General features: G+C 50.3%; 1 protein-coding gene across 2 annotated transcripts; it reads right to left on the minus strand.

The window, feature by feature from the left end:
- Positions 1-151: 151 nt before the first annotated feature.
- PINK1 (PTEN induced kinase 1) lies at positions 152-17,315 on the minus strand. Of its 2 annotated transcripts, XM_015093729.4 has the most exons (8): positions 16,865-17,315; positions 9,587-9,874; positions 8,153-8,253; positions 5,935-6,117; positions 5,256-5,419; positions 2,983-3,110; positions 2,410-2,646; positions 152-1,493 (listed from the first exon to the last, which is right to left on the minus strand). In XM_015093729.4, the coding sequence occupies exons 1-8, from the start codon at positions 17,258-17,260 to the stop codon at positions 1,227-1,229; spliced, it is 1,764 nt and encodes a 587-aa protein (XP_014949215.2). In that variant the 5' UTR covers positions 17,261-17,315; the 3' UTR covers positions 152-1,226. The 2 variants fall into 2 exon arrangements, with proteins under 2 accessions (XP_014949215.2, XP_042100606.1); XM_042244672.2 differs by lacking the exon at positions 2,410-2,646.
- Positions 17,316-24,108: the final 6,793 nt, after the last annotated feature.

Consider the following 24,108-nt stretch of genomic DNA (forward strand, 5'->3'; position numbering starts at 1 on the left):
AGAACCTTGCGGCATGTTCACCTTGCTTTAGGCCCTGGTTGTGCTCCTAAAAGCACACGTAAAGTTGTATGATCCCGTCTCAACTATCATTGTCTTTATAGTGTGAGAATTACTCTTAAAAGCCAAGTATTCAGTTTGAGGCACTTACATATTTTGTGGTTGTCAATATGCATTTAATTCATCATAATTCCTGTAAGAAATGCTAGTCAGAAGGGACAGTCAGCAAGTTCAGAACACTGCCCTGTTAATCTCCATTTCATTAGTCACTGGCGCTCTGCTGGACTCAAATCAGCGGCTGCACGAGCTCTGCGGCGATGCTTGTCACCAGCACCCAGGGCTGCTCTGGGACAGATGACTGACTGCAGCGGCTCCCGTCTCGGGCCTCACTCACGTGCTGTTCACTCTGACACCTGACTGTCCTGACCTGCGTGAACTCTGGCCACAGCACAGGTCTGACCTTCCTCAGCTCAGCCTCACCTAACAGAGCCGCTCGGCCACTGACTTTTCAGAGGTCGAGGAGGACAGGACTCTGGTCAGTGGTTTATGCCTGAGCAGCCTCTCGCCTAGGACAGAGCTCATCCTTTGGATCTGTGTGCCCAGGGCATCACGTGGGCAGTGCTGATGCACAAAGGAGCCTGGTAACTGGCTAGCATTTCTCTTGAGGGTTAGGCCCTTTGCGGTCAGTTAGACCGGGGGTTGGCAAACTTGGTCTGTGGGCCGGTCTGGCTTGCTGCCTGATTTTTGCAGGCCTGCAAGCTAAAAAATGGTTTTTACCTTTTAAGTGGTTGAAAAAATTAAGAATATGTAGTGACACACGAAATTCCAAATCTCAGGGTCCCTAAGTGAAGCTGAACTTGTTCACACATTGAAGGCTGTCTTTGCGCCATGATGGCAGAGCTGAGTAGCTGCGAAAGCCTGAGCACTAGCCAAAGTTTGCTGACCTCTATTGAGAGCAGTGTCTTCATTTCACAGGTAAGAGAACTTGGATGATGCATCAGAATCACACAGCTAGGCAAAATCACACAGCTAGAGCGAGTTAGTGATTAGACCGTGACCTCGAGCTGCTCCTTCCATCTCCCAAACCTGAGGCCTTCTCTTTGCTGACTCGCCCTCCCTGTGCCATCTTTCCTCCTGACTCCCCCATCCCCTCACCTAGGAGGCACTTGCTCAGCATTCACAGACCATCACGACACAGATACTGGAAAGTTCTTTTAGTAATTCACCAGCTACAGCAGCTGTCTCGGGGCCGCCCTCCAGGAGTCGAGGAGGAGGGCCGCCTGGCTCAGCGCTTCATACTCCAGGTTGGCCAGAAACAGCATCTTCATTTTCGTTTCCACACAGTTCTCCGTCAGTCTGTTGGCCAGCAGAGTGGCGGCCGATTGTTGGAGGAGCCAGCCAATCATCTCGTCTGGTTTCAGGTTCTTCAGGGCGAGCGTGTGTTCACCCCAGAGGCTTAAGTGAAGCACGTTAGCAGCCACTCGGGCGGATGGCCTCTGCAACAGGAAGGGGAGCCGGAGCTGAGAGCACCTGTGACGGTCTTCACCCACAGCCCGCTTTCAGTGCAGCCTGTTTCAGGGTCTTCCCTTCTCTGGCCCTGAGCATGCTCTTCACCCTCCCTCCTGCAGTACTCTGCACACACACTGGCCGATTCTACCCACGCCCCAGGCTTTCCCATGGGTACGAATTTGGGGTGGGGTGGAGTATGGGTAGAGGACATTGTTGGAATAGCCTCCCCATCCTGGGCCTTTTTTTAAATTAAGGTTTTTTTCGCCATGCAGCATGGCATATGTGATCTTAGTTGCCCAACCAGGGATCGAACCTGTGTCCCCTGCATCGGAATCTTGGGAGGCCACCACTGGACTGTCTAGGGTGAGGGGAGTTGTCCTAACTTCATGACGGCAGTGCACACATGTGACAGCCTGCTGCCCGTGGTGAGGGGCAAGCGGTAGGGCGGGCCTGTGGGCCCTGGTCTGCCCGTGCTTTTCCACTCCACATGCCACCTGCACTGGCCCTGCCACTCCTTTTAAGGTTTCAAATGTGTTAGCCTTTGGAGTAATTTCAAAATGTCCAGATCTCTTAGAAGAGTTCATCCTATCTATCTGGTTAGATCTCAGCTGATTCTATATCTTCATTAAACATATCTTAAAACTGCATCTGTTTCCCTCTGAGTAACTTTAAGCAACTAAAGCCAAGAGGAGTTGACTGCTGGAATCCTGACTCCAAACTTGGTGGCCAGCTCCCCTGCTCCTATCTATATTCCAGCCTGTTGTGTGTTCTGTATGTGGCTATCACCTCTGTAAGATAGAGGAGCCGTTTTTCACTCCGGTGCCTGCCCAGCCCTGCCCTTTACTCTAGAACACGACCTGAGGTTCCCATCCACACGCCCCCTGTAAGCCTGAACTGCCTCACCTTGCAAGCCTCCCGCTGCAGCAGCGACCTCACCAGGCACCTCACGTCCCACGGCACCCACTCGGGCAGTGCTGGCAGCTGAGCCTCCTGGTAACTGCGGCTTTCAAGGTGGGCCCTGCCCTGGCCATAAAAGGGATTGGGGAGCCCAAAGATTTCATAGGCGAGTGCGCCCACCGCCCAGGCATCCGCCTTGCTGTAGTCGATCACTGCCCTGGGGCCAGGGCAGGCCGTGGACACCTGCTCGGAAAGCAACAAGTGAACAGTCACACTGCTGGCACTTGAAACCTGTTTGTGCTCCTGCACGGCCCCCGATTCATGCACTAGCCTGGACTCTGTCCCAAGGAACCCAGAACTGGAACGAGCTGTAGCTCAGGTCCAAGCCAGTGTGCTCAGGCTGCCCACTTCAGGCTGGCAAAACGCATCTCTCCTGGGACTTCAGTTCCAGGCGGAGAGGCAGGGAGAGGACTTCTGACAAATTACGGGTCAGAAAAGATGAAAGGGTTGAGTAAACAGAGAGGAGACCTGGTGGGAGAGGCTCTGCTGGTGGCACGTGACACGCTCAGTGGGACTCACCTCAGGAGCCATCAGGCAGCCATTTCCGCCGCGGTCCACGTACCAGCTGGTGAAAGGCAACTGCAGGCCGACGCGCTCATCAGCCAAGCAGCAGCCAAAGTCTGTGATCACCAACCAGGGGCAGCCGTCTGTGGGGAGACATGCAGACGTGAGAGGCCGTCTCCTCTCCTCCCTGCACCTCGAGGCCCTCTGATACCTCCACTAAAGCCACCCTCAGGACACGCTGACCCAGGAACAGACTACTGCACAGCTGCACTCATCTCACATGCTAGCAACGTAATGCCAAAATTCTCCAAGCCAGGTTCCAATAGCAAGTGAACTGAGAACCCCCAGATGTTCAAGCTGGATTTAGAAAAGGCAGAGGAACCAGAGGTCAAACTGCCAACATCTGTTGGATCATCAAGAAAGCAAGAGGATTCCAGAAAAACATCTACTTCCGCTTCACTGACTACACTAAAGCCTTTGACTGTGCGGACCACAACAAACTGGAAAATTCTTCCATAGAAGAATGGGAATACCAGACCACCTGACCTGCCTCCTGAGAAACCTGTATGCAGGTCAAGAAGCAACAGCGAGAACCAGACATGGAACAACAGAGTGATTCAAAATTGGGAGAGGAGTACATCAAGGCTATATATTATCACCCTGCTTATTTAACTTATATGCAGAGTACATCATGAGAAACGCTGGACTGGAAGAAACACAAGCTGGAATCAAGACTGCCGGGAGAAATATCAATAACCTCAGATAAGCAGATGACACCACCCTTATGGCAGAAAGTGAAGAAGAACTAAAGAGCCTTTTGATGAAGGAAGAGAGTGAAAAAGCTACCTTAAAACTCAACATTCAGAACTAAGATCATGGCATCTGGTTCCATCACTTCATGCAAACAGAGGGGAAACAATGGAAACCGTGACAGGCTTTATTTTCTTGGGCTTCAAAATCACTGCAGATGGTGACTGCAGCTATGCAATTAAAAGACGCTTGCTTCTTGGAAGAACAGCTATGACAAACCCAGAGAGGATATTAAAAAGCAGAGATATTACTTTGCCAACAAATGTCCATATAGTCAAAGCTATGGTTTTTCCAGTAGTCGTATGAATGTGAGAGTTGGACCATAAAGAAGGCTGAACACCGAAGAATTGATGCTTTTGAACTGTGGTGTTGGAGAGGACTCGTTAGAGTCCCTTGGACTGCAAGGAGATCCAGCCAGTCAATCTTAAAGGAAATCAATCCTGAATATTCACTGGAAGGACTGATGCTGAAGCTCCAATACTTTGGCCACCTGATGCGAAGAACTGACTCCTTAGAAAAGACCCTGATGCTGGGAAAGATTGAAGGTGGGAGGAGAAGGGGATGACAGAGGATGAGATGGTGGGATGGCATCACCGACTGGATGGAGTCTGAGTAAGCTCCTGGCGTTGGTGATGGACAGGGAGGCCTGGTGTGCTGCAGTCCATGGGGTCACAGAGTCGGACACGACTGAGCGACTGAGCAGCAACAAAAGCCACTCTCAGGACAGGCTGACCCAGGAACACAGGCCAGCAAGGCCTGGACAGCTGCCCACTCACCAGAGAGCTGAGTGGGACCAACAACACAGACACGGACATGCCTCCGGGAAGTCAAGGTCCCCTAGCCAAGAACTGGATAAAATCGGTGCATTATCAATTAGTTATCCAGAAAAGGATTCATGCAGACTTCCTTTAAAAGCCAGTTCCTCTAGAATTTAATTGCATATTGAATTATCTTAAATCTTTTTAGTTCAAAATTGACCACATGAGAATCCTCCTGTATTGCAAGGGACAGAAGTTTGATCCCTGGGTCAAGAAGATCCCCTGAAGAAGGGAAAGGCAACCCACTCCAGTATTCTTGCCTGGGAAATCCTATGGACAGAGGAGCCTGGTGGGCTACAGTCCAAGGGGTTGCAAAGAGTCAGACACGAGTTAGTGACTAAACAACAAGAACAAAACAATGACTCTCCTTTACAGAACCCCTAGGCAAGTAGCCACCCAGCTTTACTTGAATGCTTCCAATGATGGGGAGCTCACTGCCAAAGGCAGCTGGGCTGACATTCAAGCAGTACTTGCTGAAAATATTCTTACAATACAAAGACCAAAGCCCTCCATCTTGAAGGAGAGAGTGCTTATCTCTGTGTGCAGAGCTAAGACACAACTTAGAACATAAAAACCAGAAAAGACCCGAAGGCCCCTAAATGTCCTCAAACCTGAAGTCCAGACGGCCCCGAACAACTCAGAGCAGGGCGGGGCAGCTACCTGCGTCCAGTTCCACAAGGATGTTGTCGGACTTCAGGTCTCTGTGCGCGACGCCCTGCTGGACCAGGTGATCCACTGCTTCCAAGAGCTGCAGAGTCATCACAGTGGCCAGCCGGGGGCTTGGGGTGTTCCCGCGAAGGTACTGGCGCAGGGTACAGGGGTAGCTGGTGGAGAGCGCAACAGGGCCAGTTACCGCGCACCTAGCATCCCGAGCACCTTACTTCCTGTTAGGATGATGGCCTTTCTTCTGATTCCTTTTCTCCCTAAGTAGCCATTCTGTTTCTATCCACCATCCTGGAATTAGGAAGTAAGAGCTAGGGCCTCACACGTTAGAAGTTACAGGACAGCTACTTGTTTTCTTAAAACACTCACACAGCAATGCCAGGGGCACAGAGATGGAGGAAAGGAGAAGAGTCTATGTTTAAAAAAAAAAGGCAGGAGAAAGGTGAGCACAGAGGGGGCTACTAAGGTACTAAGGGCACTAGATGGGGAGTATGTCCTGACTGAGCATGCCCTTCTGTTTTCCTGGAAGGCTGTCCCAAAGGGAAACTGCGCTCCAGGGCAGACATATGCCCTCAGCCTGCCCTTGTCTCCCAAAGAGAGAGGGTCCTCTCGCCCGTGACCCCAGGCTCCTGGAGGCAGCGACCAGCTCCCACTCACTCCGGGTCCCGCCACTCACTTCTTCATGACAAGGAAGAGAGTCCGCCCGTGGCCCAGGCCTGCGGGGTGAAGACAGGGGGGCAGCACATCTGGGTAGTCGACCAGGGCTCCTGGCAGCAGCGGCACCGACGAGGTGAAGGCTCGCAAGACCCGGATGATGTTGGGATGCGGGGCCAGCTGCTTGGGACCTCCCTTGGGTCTTCTGTTTCAGCCGGGTGGGACAAACGTGAGGGAGCAGCAGATACGACACTTGGGATACAATAGTCTGAGGCCACAATCAACACTGACATTCATCTCCACCCATATCTACACCAAGTGTGTGCCAGGTGCAGAGTTGGGTGCTGGAAGGGAAACCCGCGATGACTCATCACATTGGTGACCCCACCATCCATCCACCGTCCATCCATCCCACGAGGTAGAGCATGGGGCCTGGAAGCGGGCTGCCGGGGGCTGAACCCCACGCCTGCCACTCCAAGTCCCTGGCCACACTGCTCAACGTCTCTTGGCTCAGTCTCAAATGAAAAGGGGAATAGAGTAGTACCATACCCTGTAAGGCGGTTAATAGGACCCGGAATCTCCCTGATCCGGCCCTAGCATAACACCTGGCATGAGCTCAGTCAGCCTCTGAGTGAACCGACACGGAGGCAGTGTGTAGAAGTGATTCCCCCGCGCGTCAGGTGCCCTGCCCAGGCCTCTGCTGCTCCGGGAGCCCCACCCCACTGCCCTGCTCAGAAACAGAGGCTGCACTCGGCCGCCATGCCCGGGGCTGTGCGCACCTGACCCAAGGGCAACCAAGGGCCTGCAGTCATGTCCGAGACCCGGTGGTTGGCAGGAAAAAGGGAGAGTCTCTCTGTGGAGTGTGAGGAAAAATTCAGCAGTAACTGCACAGGAAAGGGGGCCGAGGTGTTGAAAGGATGCTTTAACGCCGCTTGAGCTCCTCTCTGAACAGTGCCTGATGCACATCTCCTGAGCTGTTTTACAGATGTAAAAACCCCCACCAAATGAAGATGCTAACCACCTGATGGTCATAAGCAGGTAGCCCGCAGACCTCCCGGAGCCTGAGGACTGAAGCTGTTAACCACTGCGACACTGCCCTGTCACCTCACCAACTACCAGGGATGTGTACATGAGCCAATCACATACCCTGGGGCCCCCCCCTCCCTTACGCGCTCTTTAAAAATGCTTTGCTGAAACTCTTTGGGGAATTTGATGTTTGGGGGCCATGAGCCACCTGTCGCCTTCCATGGTCCTGCAATAAACCTTTCTCTGTTCCAAACTCTGACATTTTGGTATCGTTTGGCCTCACTGTATGTCAGGCACAGGAGTTTGCTTTTGGTAACAATGCCACGAGGCCTGAGGGAAGCCGGAAGTATATCTGCGGGCAGGAAATGAGATAGCACGGTGGCAGAGAGAGGCGGATGGAGCGGAAGCCCAGAGACATCGAGATAACAGGAAGAGCCCCACGCCCGGGCTGTCCTCCAAGCTGCCTCAGGTCTGAGCTTTGAGCCAGGCCGTGAGTGGCTCCCAACAGCTCCTCTGGGGTCCATCCAAACCGGCCCCTGTCCTAGGTGATCAAAGGCGTCAGAGAGTCATTCTGGCCTGGGGCCATTAGAGCCGCTGGGAGAACGAGGATCCCAGCACAAGGCTGTTGGCGCCACAGCAGCAAAGCGCTGCCTGGCTGTCAGGAGAACCCAGGAAAGCGTGTGGCCGCACTGGGAGGGGGGTGTGTGTTTGAACGGAAGACTGGAACTGGCCAGGCCTGATGGGGGTCGAACCAGCACTGACCGCACTGGGCTCTGCTGCCACTTCTCAGGCGCCTCTGCCACAAAGAGCACTCCTGGGGAATAGGCCATTAAAAAAAAAAATCTCTTGGCACCATCAGGTCATGGCAGTTAGTTGTAAAGTGAGTGTCAACCTCTGCTGGGGACAGATAGAATTCAATTCGTACAAAATGGTGGTGCTCTACCTGAGAATTACTTAGGAGTCATAAATCAGATCTGCCCAGTTCAGAAGGAAGGGGAATGGTTTTAGATGGCCTTCTCTCCCTGCTCTAGCGTCTCCAGCTGGGGTCAGACTAGTCTTTCCCACTTATCCGCCACCTGGAAGCCCGTCACTGACTGCACTGATCAGCGGGCACGTGCTGTGTCTGGGTGTGTGTGTTGCATCAGGCGCTGTGCCGAGGGCATGGGTGTGGGGGCTGCTCCGCAGCGGGGCGAGGGGGGCAGACGGCCACTTACCCAGGAGTGGCCGCTCCATACTCCCCGGCCACGGCCACTCGACTGGCTGGGACCAGCTCCTGGCTCATTGCGCTAAAGATGGCTTCGCTGGATGAGCCTGCCTGCAACACATCCGTAATGGGTCCAGAATTAGTCCAGGCCCTCCCTGTCATCCGGACCAGGACAACTACTGCCTAGAACTGGTTTTGACCTTCAAGCTCATAACCTCTCTGAGTGGCAAGCCAAGCCTAGTTTCTCCCGGGAGAAAGGAGGCAGAGGTGCCATTCATGCCAACCCAGAGGATACTGCCCACTCCTCAAACTCTCGGCAGCTCAGGTGCCCAGGGCTGGAGGAGCTATTGAGATGACCACAGCAGGGGCTCCTCTTCCTGCCACAGAGGCCTCCGGGCACCACCAGGCTCAGACCGGACCACCAAGCACGAACGCTCACCCCTGAAGGCTCCCTTCAGCAGATAGGCCGAGCCCAAGCCCACCCTGGATAAACTTGCGCTGAATCACAGAACAGCCCTCTATCAACCAGCAAAAAGCAACACACAATGAGGGAAAGCACCATATTTTCCTCATTTCATTACGAACAGCTCTCAGGACTGGCGACACCTATAAAGAATCCTTTCAGAATTAAGTCTTTTAGCTTTTGTGACTGCATTTGCTGTCATGCCCCAACCAGTGGGAGTTTTGATGTTAGGACTGGATGCTTCCTGGGGGTGGGCGTGGGGTGGGGGTTGGCTTCATGTTGGCTATCAGCCCAGCTTGGAAGCACAGTCTAACAAGTTTCGCTCCACACATCAAGGCGCAGACCACGCCCTTCAGGGCCCAGCGTGAGCTATGTGGCTGCCCCCCTCAGCCTTGGAGAGAGGCTCCGCAGAAAATGCCATCAAGTCTTGATGAGCTTCCTAACCTTCCTCCCACGATGTGATGGCAAGATACAGAAGCTACTCTAAATGGACAGAAATCTTTCTTTTGGGTGGGAAAAATACTCAACTTGCCAAAGTCTTGAGTTCTGCAAGGGTTAAGAGCAGAGAGCTGGCACACCAGCCTCGGGTCTGGAGTGTGGTGGGAGGCGGGCTCAGTGGAAGGCACGTGGCCCCTCCTTCCCCACAAGCAGGTCAGGGAGTGAGAGGACAGAGCACACTGCAACCCTGAAATACGCTCATTGGCCCAGACGCCCCAGGCCCTCGCCACTCAGTGTGGCTTGCGGCCCAGCGGCCTGGGAGCTCGTCGGGGAGGCGGGACATTGGGTGACACGTGGACAGGTTACAGTCCAAGACTGTAACACTGCTTCAGACTGCTGCACAAGAGCGTGAGGCACCTGTCCTGTGGAGAATCTTGCTGGTTCCTATTTACTTCCTGGGAAGAAGTGTCATCTGGTTATCACTGCCCCCAAGAAGAGGATTTTGAAAAAGGATGACTTCAGAGATGGAGGCCCCGCCCTTACCGAGATGTTCCACATCATCTTGATGGCCAAGGGGAAGGCCGGGGCCCGCGGGGCCAGCGCCTCCTCTCCCCGTGGAAGGATCTCTGGGCCCTTCCCTGGAAGAAGCTGGCCCAGGCTCTCTGCCTCCTCCAGGTTCCGGGGCAACACAGGCATGGCGGCCTCATAGACGGCGGCACTGCAGCCCTTGCCAATGGACTGCCCGATCAGATACTCCTCCAGCCGGAAACCCTGCCAGCGTCGGGTGTCCAGTGGGTCCGGGAGCAGCTTGTTTTTCTGGGTGAAAACTGCCTGTGAAGAAAACGAGCAGGCACCATGAGCTTGGCAGCCCCGTGAGGCTACAGTGAAGGGATGGAGTGGTACAGCGAGGCCAAATCTCCACTGGCAGATTGAGGGCTAATAAAACAACCAAACTGGGTGCTACTGTCGGTCCTGGGCTCAAGCCAGCCTGTTCTCCCCTTATTCAGATTAATTCTCAAACTGTCACTTCATGGCAGTCACCACGTCAGTCCAACACAGAACACTATGTTAGTTGCTGCTGCTGCTGCTAAGTCGCGTCAGTCGTGTCCGACCCTGTGCGACCCCATAGACGGCAGCCCACCAGGCTCCCCCGTCCCTGGGATTCTCCAGGCAAGAACCCTGGAGTGGGTTGCCATTTCCTTCTCCAATGCATGAAAGTGAAAAGTCGAAGTGAAGTCACTCAGTCGTGTCTGACTCTTAGTGACCCCATGGACTGCAGCCCACCAGGCTCCTCCATCCATGTTAAGAGGCTGCAGTTCCCCAGGTCTGCAGCTGGCACACTGCTCCTTTGCTGCCCGTCAGGCTACCAGCACAATCTTGGAGGCTTCTGATTATGGAGACGGTTCTTTCTGCAAAGGCCTCGGTAGGTGGCTACTGGATGGTTACCAGGAGCTGTGGATGGCAGGAGCATGTGGTCACAGCCACCCCTCCCGCTTGTGAATGACCTCAGGCTGCTCTTGCAAGCAAGGGGATGAAAATCAGGAGGCTCCCTGGAGCCAGTTTTCAGGTCCTGTTGTTGGGCTGAAGCCTGAGGACCTGCAGGTCCTGTAGACGGCCAGCCTGCCGATGGCTGATGAAGGAGCTTAGAGGCAGTGACAATGGCAGCCGTGGTTTACTGGATGGGGAATCTTATCTGTCTGCAGCAGGGGGTCCTGGAGAAGCATCCCAGTGTGTGTGGCAGACAGCAGGAAGGACCTGACAGCAACCTTCGCTCCTCTGGGGAGGTGGCGGGTACCATTCACAGGGGGCACTGCTGTCAGGTTGGCTCATTAGTTATCAGGGAAACCAGCGGGTCCCTCACAGCCCTGCAGGTTCATGCCCATCACCAGGGCAGATGTTTCCCCTTAATACACCAGCAGGTGGAGCGGTTGTGGCCTAAGGCTTAGAGCAACCATAGCTGGGGCAGGGGGCAAACACCTCCTGTGAGGAAGCTGTAGGGGAGCGGGCACTGGTCTAGCTCCCTCGACCTGTAGGTCCAGCAGGGGATGAAGAGAGAGCGCGAGAGCAGCCGTCTTGAGTGCCTGGACCACACACTCCACTCCCACAAACCCTGTGCGGCCCTTACCATCTTGGTCCAGCCCTGTCCCGTGACGTCCCTGGGGTCAGGTATGCAGAGGTGCACTGCAACCGACCACCACAAACGCAATGTGGACACCAGCAGCTCAGAGCCTGGAGAGGCCCAGGGAGGCCCAGGAGGACAGAGCATCTTGCTGGAGACCCACTGATCAGACTCATTTCTACAGGCTTTTCTTTTTTTTTGGCTGTGCTGGGTCTTTGCTGCGGCACACTGGTCTTTGGTGCCGGCTTCTTTAGTTGGGCCACCAGGGCTTCATTGCATGGCATGTGGGATTTTAGTTCCCTGACCAGGGATCTAAGCCACGTCCCCTGCACTGGAAGGCAGACTCTTAACCACTGGACCATCAGGGAAATTCCCAGACTCATCGCACAGTTAGGCCACCGTGGTCGCCCAGTCACTGGACAGACTCTCTCTGCTTAGATAAGAGACAAAATGTAGGATGTTTACATTTACATAATATAGGAAAGGTCGTGACCACTAGGCAAAATACAGGCAGTACCAGCATTGTGAGAGCCTGCCCATCCTGTGGTTTTTGTCCTGGCCAGGCCTGTTGGACCACATCTCTGGTCCACTTTCAGTCCCCGCAGCCAATGCCAGTCCTAGAGAGGCGGTGTAACAGACCCCAGGGTTAACAGAATGGTGCCTTTCTCCAGTAGAGGCCCAGATTAATTCCTTTAAGTAGTCTTAGGTGGGGCTGGGCTAGGTAGAAGATCTGTAAGAAGATGAGATCTGTAAATCCCTCTCTAATCCCATGCCCCACAGGGTGGCAAGCCCAAACCACCAGGGTCTTATCTGCCAGTCCCGGACCACTTTATATTTCCCCGGGGGGTTGGTCCTGTGGCGAGGGCAAAAGTGAGTTACTGCCCTGACTGACAGCTGGCAATGGTCCTTTAGTGGTCAACAGCTGAACTGAGAGGGTGTTGACAAGTGGCCTCTGGGTTAATGTGGCAGAAGCAGGGGGATGGTCACTCCTGGGACGTTCAGTTATAGCTGGTAGGTCTGGAGTTAGCCTCCTGGGTCACACGTGGTCACACGGTGAGAGTGAGTTTCACATTTCAATTGTTGCTGAAACAGTTCCTTTATCCCACTCACTGGGCTTCCCTCACAGCTCAGCTGGTTAAGAATCCTCCTGCAATGCAGGTGACCCTGGTTCGATTCCTGGGTTGGGAAGATCTACTGGAGAACCGCCATCTTGAGTGGCCTGACCATACACCTGTCTCCCTGTTTCTGCCTCTTAGGAAGCTGGGGGGCCATTCTGTTTACAGAAAGGAGACAAAGAGTACATGAGTTCTGATGGAATTAGATGCAAGTGTAGGTGGGGGTGCATGGGGAAAGAGGCCATTTCCCCCAAACTGGGATTCTTGCCTACTTCAGGCAGGTGACATCATTCCTCCAGTCACCCAAACTCTACCTTCCTCCTCAAATCCCGTCTCATCTGCTGATCCCTCCCTTTCTACGGCTACACACTCGCCTCCAGACTTTCCCACTCATGTCCTTCCTTTACCTGCTTCTGAGTCCAATGAAAGCCCACTGCTTTCAAATGTCGCAGCAGAACCTAACTGATGGACTTCCTGGTGGTCCAGTGGATAAGAATCTGCCTGCCAGTGCAGGGGACATGGGTTTGATCCCTGGTCCGGGAAGACTCCACAAGCCTCAGAGCAACTGAGCCCGCGTACTGCAACTCCTGAGCCTGTGAGCCCTAGAGCCCTGCTCCGCGTCAAGAGAAGTCATGCAACGAGAAGCCTGCGCACTGCAACACAGATCAACCCCGCATGCAGCAGGGAGGACCAGCACCACCAGCAAGAACTAACCTAACTTACAGGCTATTCAGCCCCTTGTCCCGACACTTCCTGTGTATGAAGTGTTCTGCAGGCTGGTCTGCGCCGTCCGTACTGGTCTCTCACATGCCTCTCCCCGAACCTCTGCTCAAACTGTTTCCCCCCTCCGCCCCCTGGAATATCATGTTTGCTCTGCCTGCTCATCCCTACTCATCCATCAAGTCCCAACTCAAGCTCCTGCTTCCCCTATAACCAGTGCTGACCATCCAGCCCACAGCAGTCTTTCCTTCTGGAAGATTCCTAAAGCCCCTAAAGCTAAAACACCTCGCATGAGAACTTTTAATGTTTTTAAAAAATGAAAGTCTGTCTTGCCTTGCCAACCAGTTTCTAAATTCTGTGGAGCTGAAGCAGTATCGTGTAATCCTCAGTCAACCAGTTTTGAGGATGAGATAAAATTTTTAAAGCTTTGTTTTAAAATAAATATAGACTTACAGGAAGCTGCCCAAAAAACCCCAACAAAGCGTCCTGCGTGCCCTTCGCCCAGTCTCCTGCAACTGCCCTCTCACGAGGCACTAGACTATCAAACCCAGCAAAGTGACGACATACCCTCCGGTCAACGAGGCTACAGGTCTTACCCAGTCCTCATCATCTTTTCTAACCCGCATTCACTCGTGAGCATGCCCATGCAGTGTAGCTCTGTGCGATCTCACCCCACCTACAGATTCATGTCATCACCATCAAGACACAGACCTGTTCCATCACAAGAGAATTCCTTTGAGCTGCCTCTTTGTTTTTGCACCACCCTCGCCATGCCCCATGCAACCACGTCCCTGGCAACCACTGACCTGTTCCCATCTCTACCATTCTGTCATTTCAAGAATGTTACATAAATAGAATCGCAGGATGCAACCATTTGGAACTGACTTTTTTCACTAAGCATAATGCCCCTGAGGTTCACTGAAGTTGTTACCTGTATCAATGGCAGATTTCTTATTATTCCTTATTATTAGCATTCCAGGGTTTAACAGTTCACCAGCTAAAGGATGTTTGTGTGTTTATATTTTGCTATTATGAGGGATGCAGCCATAAATACTGGGGTACAAGATTTAACACCCATTGATGGCCCCTTGGGTTGCTTCTGCCTTCTGACTACTGTGAATAATGCTCCTATGAACACAGGTGAACTAATATTTGTTCAAAATCCCCGCTTTCACTTCTTTTGGCTATATACGAAGAAGCGGAATTGCTGGGATCATACAATAATTCTATTTTTAATGTCTGGGGGACTGGCATACTGTCTCCCATAGCAGCTACTCATGTACAGGTTTTTGTATGAACATAAAATTTCAAGTCTCTGGGTAAACGCCCAAGACTGCAATGGCTGGGTCATATGATAAACGTATGTTTAGTTTTGTAAGAAACCGCAGACTATTTTCCAGAGTGGCCATACTATTTTAGGTTTTCAGCATTGGTCCAGTTTCTCTGCATCCTCACAAGCATTCGCTATTATCACTTATTTTTAAAATGTTAGCTGCTCTAATAAGTATGCAGAGATATCATGTTGTATTTTCAATTTGCATTTCCCTAATGATTCATGATGTTGAACTATCCTTATTTGGCATCTGTATCTCCTCTTAGTGAAATATATATTCATATCTTTGGCCTATTTTATAAAGGGTTCCCCCCACAAAATGCTTTCCAAATGCATCTAAAGGGACTGGTCTGGTCTACTCCAGTATGACACCATATGCAATTAGCATTAGAATTAGAATTTTAGCACACCGGTTGCCAAATCTGGTACTCTGATTTTCTTTCCAAAGAAGTCAAATGCAAGAATTTTTAAAATTAATTTGTAATTAATTATAAATTTTAAGACACAGAAGAGTGAAGTGTGAGGCAAGGATGTGGAGATGGTAAGCTTAGGAGGATCTAGCTCCTCGGTTTAGAAACAGCCACTGCAATTTTTAGTAGGGTTTGTCAAGTTGGCCGCCTTGGCTTCTGCCAGCTGAGCTGTAACAAAAGACAGGGGCAGAGAATGGGGCCTAGGCCAGGCATCACCTGTTGCATCAAAGGGGCCAGGGCATAAACATGAGACACTCTGGTGATGAGTAACACGACCGGGGCTGAAACCCAGGAAACATGGGCGCTTAAAGACCAACATTGCTTGGTCTTTAACCAGCTGTGTCCTTGGGCAAATCACCCCACCTTGCACCACCTCAGCACTAAGCTGTAAAACCCAGGGGCTGTACTAAGGCAGTGAATGGTTCCCAACCCCAGGAAGAATGGCCTCCCTCAAGAGGAGGGCACTGTGCCAGCAGATGGCCTTCAGACTCGAACTTAAAAATGTTTGTTTCCTGGCTGTCCAGCCTGCCTGTCTACCCTGCAGTCTGAACTTGCCAGACTCCAGAACAGCAGAGCCAATTCCTTCAAATAAAGCTGCCTTTTAATAAACACATCCTATTCCTTCTGTTTCTCTGGACAAGTAGAGATTTTGGTTGAGTAGAAACAGAATCCTCTGAGCTCTTTAAAACACTTCAAAAGCCCAAGAACTAAGCATCTTAGTCACCCCAGATTACACAGGTTGTTAACTAAAAACCATTAGGCCTGCTGTTTTCTCCTGCTGTTTGGGTTTTTACTTCGGCTTCAGCTATGTCACTAATTGGCTAAACTGTGGAGGCTGCCTGGCTGGCAAGTGGTTAACAACAGCACAGGTTCTATGAAAGTCAGACTTGTGACTTCAGCAAGTTATTTCACTTTTCACCTCCCTGAGTAGGTTTTCTCATCCATAAATTGGGGATGACAACTACCCCTGGAATATAAGGGTTAGGAACTAGCTGTCCTTAAATTTCAGAAAATTTACAGAAGGTCATTGGCCTTGGAGCCACACTGACATTGATGTTGCTCAGTCGTGTCCAACTCTTTGCAACCCCATGGACTGTAGCCTACCAGGCTCCTCTGTCCATGGAATTTTCCAGGCAAGAGTACTGGAGTGGGTTGCCATTTCCTTCCCCAGGAGATCCCAACCCAGGGATCGAACCCAGGTCTCCTGCATTGTAGGCAGATGCTTTACCATCTGAGCCACCAGGGAAGTTCAGGAGCTACATAATTAGTATATCTTTCAAACCATGCAGTTTGAGGAAGTGAAAGCTCAGTCCTGTCTGACTCTTTGTGACCCCATGGATTGTCCATGGAATTCTCCAGGCCAGAATACTGGAGTGGGTAGCCTACCCCTTCTCCACCGGATCTTCCAGACCCAGGAATTGAACCGGGGTCTCCCGTATTGCAAGCGAATTCTTTACCAATTGAGCTACCTGGAAAGCCCCGTTTGAGGAAGAGAAGATAGTGAAACAAAAGTGAGGTCCTGGCCTGGCACCAGGAGATCAGTAACAAATGAGCCTTAATCAGTGATTGCCAAGGAATTCCCAGCTACAAGATAAATAGAATCAGTGCTGGGTATCCATTGGAAGGACTGAAGCTGAAACTCCAATACTTTGGCCACCTGATGCGAAGAATTGACTCATTTGAAAAGACCCTGATGCTGGGAAAGACTGAAGGCAAGAGGAGAACGGGACGACAGAGGATGAGATGGTTGGATAGCATCACCGACGCGATGCACATGAGTTTGAGTAAGCTCTGGGAGCTGGAGATGAACAGGGAAGCCTGGCGTGCTGCAGTCCATTGGGTCGCAGAGAGTCGGACAAGACTGCGCGATTGAACACGTTAAGTCTTGACCCCAGTCCCGCCCCGCCCCCACCTCGGACCGCGCCCCCGCACTTAGCCCCGCCCCAAGCCTGGCTCCTGCCCCAACTCGGTCTCCCCCCGGCCCCGCCCCGCACCCAAGTGGAGCCCCGCCCCATCCCGGTCCGCCCCATCCCCGGCCCCGCCCCGCCCGCCGCCGGCACTCACCTGAATCTCCTCACAGGCTGAGGCGGCCCGCCGGCCCTCCGCTTGCTTCTCCTCGATGAGGCCCAGCCCCAGCCCGAAGGCCAGAAAGACAGCGCGGCCGCGAGGGCCCGCACCGCCCCGGGCTCGCACCACGAACTGCCGCTGGAGCCGCTCCGCCAGCCCGGCCACCGACTGGCGGAAGAAGCGGTAGCGGCCGGGAAGCCCGAGCCCGAGCCTGCACGGCTCCGTGCCGGGTCCCGCGGCCGGGCCCGGGCGCTCTCCGCGACCCCAGCCCGCCGCGGGGCCGGGCCGCTCCGGCCGGCCCCAGCCGTAGGCCGGGCCGGGCTTGGCCGTGAAGCGTAGGAGCAGCGCTCGGCCCAGCTGCAGGCCTCGGCCCAGCGCTTGTCGCACCGCCATCGCGTCGCCGCCCGGTCCCTCGGGACCTGCCGGCGTCCGGGGCGCCTGACACAACGCCTCAACTTCGGGGCGGAGCCTCTGCGCAGGCGCGGGCGCCGGTGGGCGGGGCCGTCACTCCGGCGGTTTCCCGGCTGGCCGCGCGAGGGCGCTGTGGCCGTCCCTGCCGGCGCGTACTTTCTTCAGACTTGCCCGAAGCGTCTGAGGGGTGGCCTGTCAAGGACGTCAGGGGTGTGAACTTGGCTGCTTCGGGCGAAATCGACTCATTCAGGAGGGAATATTTATTGAGTAACCCCCATTGTGCCAGACTCTCTACATTTGTTAATTTTCCCACCAATGAGATAGGATCTCTTGTTAATTAAATTTCCCACCAATGAGATAGGAATGTCGTTTTTACAGGTAAGAAAACTGAGGCGCGGAAGGGTTGTGAGGGTCCCAGGTCATATGCGGTGTCAGTTCAGTTCAGTTGCTCAGTCATGTCCGACTCTTTGTGCCCCATGGACTGCAGCACGCCAGGCCTCCCTGTCCATCACCAACCTTCACCATCACCATATCACCATAACCTTGACTAGACGGACCTTTGTTGGCAAAGTAATGTCTCTGCTTTTGAATATGCTATCTGGGTTGGTCATAACTTTTCTTCCAAGGAGTAAGCGTCTTTTAATTTCATGGCTGCAGTCACCATCTGCAGTGATTTTGGAGCCCCCGAAAATAAAGTCTGACAGTGTTTCCACTGTTTCCCATCTATTTCCCATGAAGTGATGGGACCAGATGCCATGATCTTCGTTTTCTGAATGTTGAGCTTTAAACCAACTTTTTCACTCTCCACTTTCACTTCCATCAAGAGGCTTTTTAGTTCCTCTTCACTTTCTGCCACAAGGGTGGTGTCATCTGCATATCTGAGGTTATTGATATTTCTTGCAGCAATCTTGATTCCAGCTTGTGCTTCTTCCAGCTCAGTGTTTCTCATGATGTACTCTGCATAGAAGTTTTTCAGTCACTCAGTTGTGTCCAATTCTTTGAGACCCTATGGACTGTAGCCTGCCAGGCTCCTCTGTCCTTGGGATTTCCCAGGCAAGAATATTGGAAGTGTGAAAGTCGCTCCGTCATGCCCAACTCTGTGATCCCATGGACTATAACCTGCCAGGCTCCTTTGTCCATGGAATTCTCCAGGCAAGAATAGTGGAATGGGTTATGGTTCCCTTCTCTAGGGGATCTTCCCAACCCAGGGATCGAACCCAGATTCAAATCTGCATTACAGGCAGATTCTTTACCATCTGAGTCACTTGGAAAACCCTGTGCCTTCCCTAAGCTAAGAAGGTATATTTTGTTGTGCTTCCAAGTTGCTCAGTCGTGTCCAACTCTTTGGGTCCCCATGGACTGTATCTATGGGATTTTCCAGGTAGGAGTACTGGAGTGGGGTGCCATTTCCTTCTCCAGTGGATCTTCCCAACCGAGGGATCGAACCCCCCTGCCCCTGTCTCCTGCATTGCAGGCAGACGGTTTACCCTCTGAGCTACCAGAGAAGCCAACCTCTATTTGTTGCAAGTAAGAACCAATTCTGACTCCAAGATGAATTTATTTCTTTGAGTTTAACGTTTGCTTTTCATTGCTTTTGTTATTGTAATTGTATATAATGACCTGCCTCAGGGAACCCTGCCCATATGCCTGAAGAGATTAACACTTCCCTGAGGTTGTCCAGTCCAGGAAATATTTGCAAGATAGTTATCTTTATTTCCTCAGTTCAGTTCAGTCTCTCAGTTGTGTCTGACTCTTTATGACCCCATGGACTGCAGCACACCAGGCCTCCCTGTTCAACACCAACTCCCAGAGTTTACCCAAACTCATGTCCACTGAGTTGTGATGCCGTTCAACCATCTCATCCTCTGTAGTCCCCTTCTCCCACCTTCAGTCTTTCCCAACATCAGGGTCTTTTCTAAGGAGTCAGTTCTTCGCATCAGGTGGCCAAAGTATTGGAGTTTCAGCTTCAGCATCAGTCCTTCCAGTGAATATTCAGGACAGATTTCCTTTAGGGTGGACTGGCTTATTTCCGCAACTCCTCCCCATCTCTGTCCTGTGAAAGAACCTGGCATCTAAACCCTGACAAGACAGTTATTTGGAGACATTAGCCTGCCTTCCTGGTCATTTGGCCTTCTGAATAAAGTTGTATTCCTTGCCTCAACTCCTAGTCTCTCAGTCAATCAGTCTTAGACAAGCAGGCTGAGCTTGGATTCAGTAACATTCTCCTTCCCCCTAAGGCTAACTGTGGGTCAGAGGCCCTGGAAGAGATATAAGATGTTTTTGTAGGTGCAGCCAAGTATGTATGGCATCACCAACTCAATGGACAGGAGTCTGAGCAAACTCCAGGAGACAGTGAAGGTCAGGGAAGTCAGGAGTGCTGCAGTCCCTGGGGTTGCAAAGAGTCAGACACGACTTAGCGACTAAACAATGAAGAGCCATGTATATCTGTGTGTGACAAGTGAGCTTCAGGGCAAGGAGACATTTGTCTGGAGTGAGAACAACCTCAGCATTGCTTGGGTAGAAAGGCACAACCTAATCCATTTATTTGGGGGCTCATTTGTGACCTTCAGCACAACCCTGCTTCTGTGCCATAGAGTAGTAAGTAAAAATAGAAGTAAATAAGAATTAAAAATAAGGCAACTGCAAAAAGATCTATCTTTGAATTGGTGAGTTTAAACACACACACACACACACATATATAAAATGAGAAGCTGGTAATTTTACTCCTAAGTATAGACCCATAGAAATGCAAACATAATTTCCCCAAGAATGTTTATAGCAGTGCTATTCTACATAGTGTTGTAGCCACGCATTCCAGGACTCACTCAGAAGGACAATGCAGTTGTGGAGTGCAGTTTATTACACTGGCCAGCCCAAGGCAGAGTCTCCTTTTAGCCAAGGACCCCGACCGTCTTTGTGAAAACCTTATATACCTTAAGTGTATAAGGTTCCCTGAAACTAGTCTGAACAAAGGAAAAAGAAAGATACAATCAAAGTTAACCCATGATTCATATGCCTTAAACCTAGGTAGTTAACTGGACAATTATCAATAGGCTTGTGGTCATTCCCCAATAAGCATAATAGAATGTATGATTCTATTCGGTTACACAGATAATTAGGGTATTCTTTTAGGCGATGGAGAGCCCCAGGGCTCTTCCTTCCAGGGGCCTGGTTTTCCAGTTGGTATGTCGTTTCCATAGATACTGGGCATATAACTCAAAGTCCACAGTCCTCCCCAAGATGGAGTCCTGCTTTCAAGAGGGAGCCTGTTCTGTTTCCTCCTTCATATAAAACTGGAAACAACTCAAATGACCATCTACAGTAGACTGGATAAATTGTGGTATATTCAGCCAGAAGAGTGTCCACAACTATAGGCAACGACATATTATAGGTTTAATAAATACACTGATCAGTTAAAAAAAAGCAAACAGAAAAAGCAATAAATAGGTACTTCTCTGACAGTCCAGTGGTTAAGAATGTGTGTTTCCAGTGCAAGGGGCTTGGGTTTGATCCCTGGTTGGGGAACTAAGATTCCATATGCCATGGGGGGGGGCAGTCAAAGAAAAACAAGTGATAAATTCTATGTGATTCAATGTATATAAAGTTCAAAGGCAGACAAAGTTAATCTACAGTGTTAGGGGTCAGGCTTTTGAGGTGCTGAGGACATGTTCTTTCCTGATCTAGGTATGTTCATGTGATGAAAATTCACCTAGATGTACACTTCGATTTGTGCAATTTTCTCTGTGTGGTGTTTTAGTAAACACTTTACATAAAGCTTTTTGATATAATGAAAGCTTTTTTGAAAAATTCTGTTTATCTTGCCCCTCTCCCTTTTCCTTTTCCCACTGGTAACCACTAATTTGTTCTCTATTTGTTATATCCACTAGTTTGTTTCCACCTGGAATGCAGGAGACCTAGGTTCCATCCCTGGGTTAGGAAGATCCCGTGGAGAAGGGAAAGGCTACCCACTCCAGTATTCTGGCCTCGAGAATTCCATGGACTATACCCATGGGGTTGCAAAGAGTTGGACATGATTGAGTTGTTGTAGCCACGCATTCCGGGAAACAAACTCACTCAGGACAATGCAGATAGTGGAGTGCAGTTTATTACACCGGCGGGCCCAAGGCAGAGTCTCCTCTTAGCCAAGGACCCCGACCAGCATTTGTGAGAATCTTTTATACCCCATGTGTACGTGTCTGAACCCACCACTCCAAATTCCTTGAGACTTACATAAACCAAGGATAATACAATCCCAATAACCCCATCATTCACGTGCTATGTACTCATGTGCTCAAACAGTCAAACAATTAGCCAATAATCAATAAACCCGAGGTTACACTCCGATAGATACAGAAAAATTTATGGCCTGTCTGGAGGAAGGGGTGATTAGTGTATGTTTTCTCCTAGGTGATGAGTAACCTAGATACGATCTTCAAGGTTCCCCTGTCTGGAGGGGGTCTTATCCTTCTGTTTCCATAGGCACTAAACACAGAGTTCAGAGTCCATTGGAAAGGTGGCCAAGCATGATCAGCATGAACAGGGCTAAGATGGAGTCCAGGCCCTATGAATTCCTTCTTCAGAGTGACTTTCACTTTCACTAGTTTGTTTTATTTTTTAGATTCCATATATAAGTGACATCATGCAGTATTTGTCTTTCTTTGTCTGAATTATTTCACTTTAGCTTAATACCCTCCTAGTCCATCCATTGCTGTTGCAGATTGCAGAATTTTTTTCCTTTTTATGGCAGAGTACTATTCCATTATATATATATATATCTCTCTCTCTCACATATTCTTTATCCGTTCATCTGTTGATGGACACTTAGGGGTAGGGGATTAAGAGGTACAAACCATTATGTATAAAATAAATGAGCAAAAGAGTATACTGTAAAACACAGGGGATATAGGCAATATTCTATAATAACTATAAGCATAGTATAATCTTTAAAAATTGTGAATCACTATGTTGTACACCTCAACTTATAATATTATACATCAAATATACTGCAATAAAATTTTTAAAATAGATGCAAAAAGAGAAAAGTTAGAAACAAAGTAAAAAAAAATAAGCATTTGAACACATACAAAAAAATTCAATCTAACTCATGAAAAATGAACTTAGCATGAATAGTCTGATAAAACTCACAGAGTTTACTTGTCTTTGCACTGAGTGGTTTCAAACAAACACATTTTAATAGTGAGCTTTGTCGTATCGGAGACCTTGAGTTGAACTTTGTGGTAGCACACATCTCAGCCAGGACCCCAAGAGAGAGCATGCAAAAGGCTTCATGCCCCCTCCTTCCTTCTTATGTATGAAATTAAGTAAATAGCAGCCGTTGTTGGAGGGACCTTCAGTCCTCTGAAGAGTTCTAGCCCCAGGCTTGTTTGGCGGTGGGATGGATCCCTGGCTAAAGACAGGTGGCCAACTGTTTAAGCAGTATGGGTGTTCTGATCTCTCCTATGGGGAGAAACAGCAGGGCCCATGTCGTGTGCAGTCACGTTTATTTGGGAGAGACCTAAGTAGATAAACAGATACATTTCTTTCCAATTTATTTATGGAGGTGTATGGAAGTCAGATATTATCTTTAAGTTGTTGGTTGATCTCAGAGAGTTTTAAATTACAATTTTAAAGTGCTCCATTGAAAGAGTAACAAATAAAAGTCATTTGGTAAATCTTAAAAAAACAAACAAAAAAAAAGTGCTCCATTGAAACTGTCCTTTGGAGAAAGGTAAGGAAGAGAAGGTTGGAGAAACTTCACCCATGGAAACTTAGTCAGTTGCAGCAAAGACCTCCTTTAAAGTTTAAGTCTGCCTGTCTGATGTGTGTTTTTGTCATTACAGCTCTTCTCTTTAATGTTTACTGAAAAGGAGCGAGAGGTTCTCTGAGATGTTTAATATTTTAACTCCAAGGATTTTCTTTACTCCACTAAGAAGGCAACCTTTACCACGAGGCTTGTGATGACTACGCAGCCTGTAACGCGTATTCACCAGAGAGACATTGTGTTGGTGTTTTTGAGTTAAAGAGGGTGGTTGTTATCAGCCTCTGGATTTGTTCCCCTAAGCTGCAAATAAACTTGCCAGACTTGTGATGCTTAAGTTACCCACCTGCAGAAATGAAAACTCCAGGCTGATGTTAATTAACCCTCCATTGTAGACTGTGAAGTTTCTTGCCCAACAGAGAGCACTAGATGGGTTCACGTCTCCTTCTGTAGAAAATTTAAGTTGCTTGAAGCACATCATGAAGTTTAGCTCTTCAGCAGGCCTAGTTATGGAAAGGTCAGACGGGGATTTCTACAGAGAAGCTGCCATCAGGGTTCACGGGGTTCTGTGTTCTCCCTTCTCAGGGCAGACATACAGCCTTATTGCTCAGGGCACAGGGGCTGTCTTTTGTAGGGATCATGGCCCTGGTTCCCTGTTTCAGGGGACTCATCCTGAGGTTCTCGAATAACATATTCTGTCTCTTTAGTGGTATCCCACACAGGTGACGTCGAGGAATTGGCATGCGGTTTTCTGCGAAGATATCTGTTTATACTGCAGGTTTAATACTCTGAGAGTCTCATTCATTCGGAGCATATTTATTAAACATCAAAGGCTGGCTTTGATATGCTCCGCCATGAGAATTAGAGGGGAATGGAGGGGGTTGCTGGAGAGGCCACAGGACTCTTTTCTGGTATATACTCTGCTCTGTGGGCACTGCGTGTGTTCACTGTACCCTTTTCCCTCCATGCAGCAAGACTGCCTAGTTTTGACAAAGTGCATAATATTTCTAAGAAGCATCATTTGACCTTTCCCCAAAGGACATGGCGGGGGCGGGGGGATGTGTAGTGGGGA

The sequence above is a fragment of the Ovis aries genome, chromosome 2 (genome assembly GCF_016772045.2).
Source record: "Ovis aries strain OAR_USU_Benz2616 breed Rambouillet chromosome 2, ARS-UI_Ramb_v3.0, whole genome shotgun sequence".
In the NCBI taxonomy this organism is placed as follows: Eukaryota; Metazoa; Chordata; class Mammalia; order Artiodactyla; family Bovidae; genus Ovis; species Ovis aries.

Coding starts and splice junctions, on each gene's coding strand:
- PINK1 (XM_015093729.4), bottom strand. CDS start 17,260: ATGGCGGTGCGACAAGCGCTGGGCCGAGGCCTGCAGCTGGGCCGAGCG. Junction 2,647..2,982: donor GCTGCCTGATGGCTCCTGAG/GTGAGTCCCACT, acceptor CTTTCCGAGCAG/GTGTCCACGGCCTGCCCTGG. Junction 1,494..2,409: donor TGCAGCGGGAGGCTTGCAAG/GTGAGGCAGTTC, acceptor TTCCTGTTGCAG/AGGCCATCCGCCCGAGTGGC.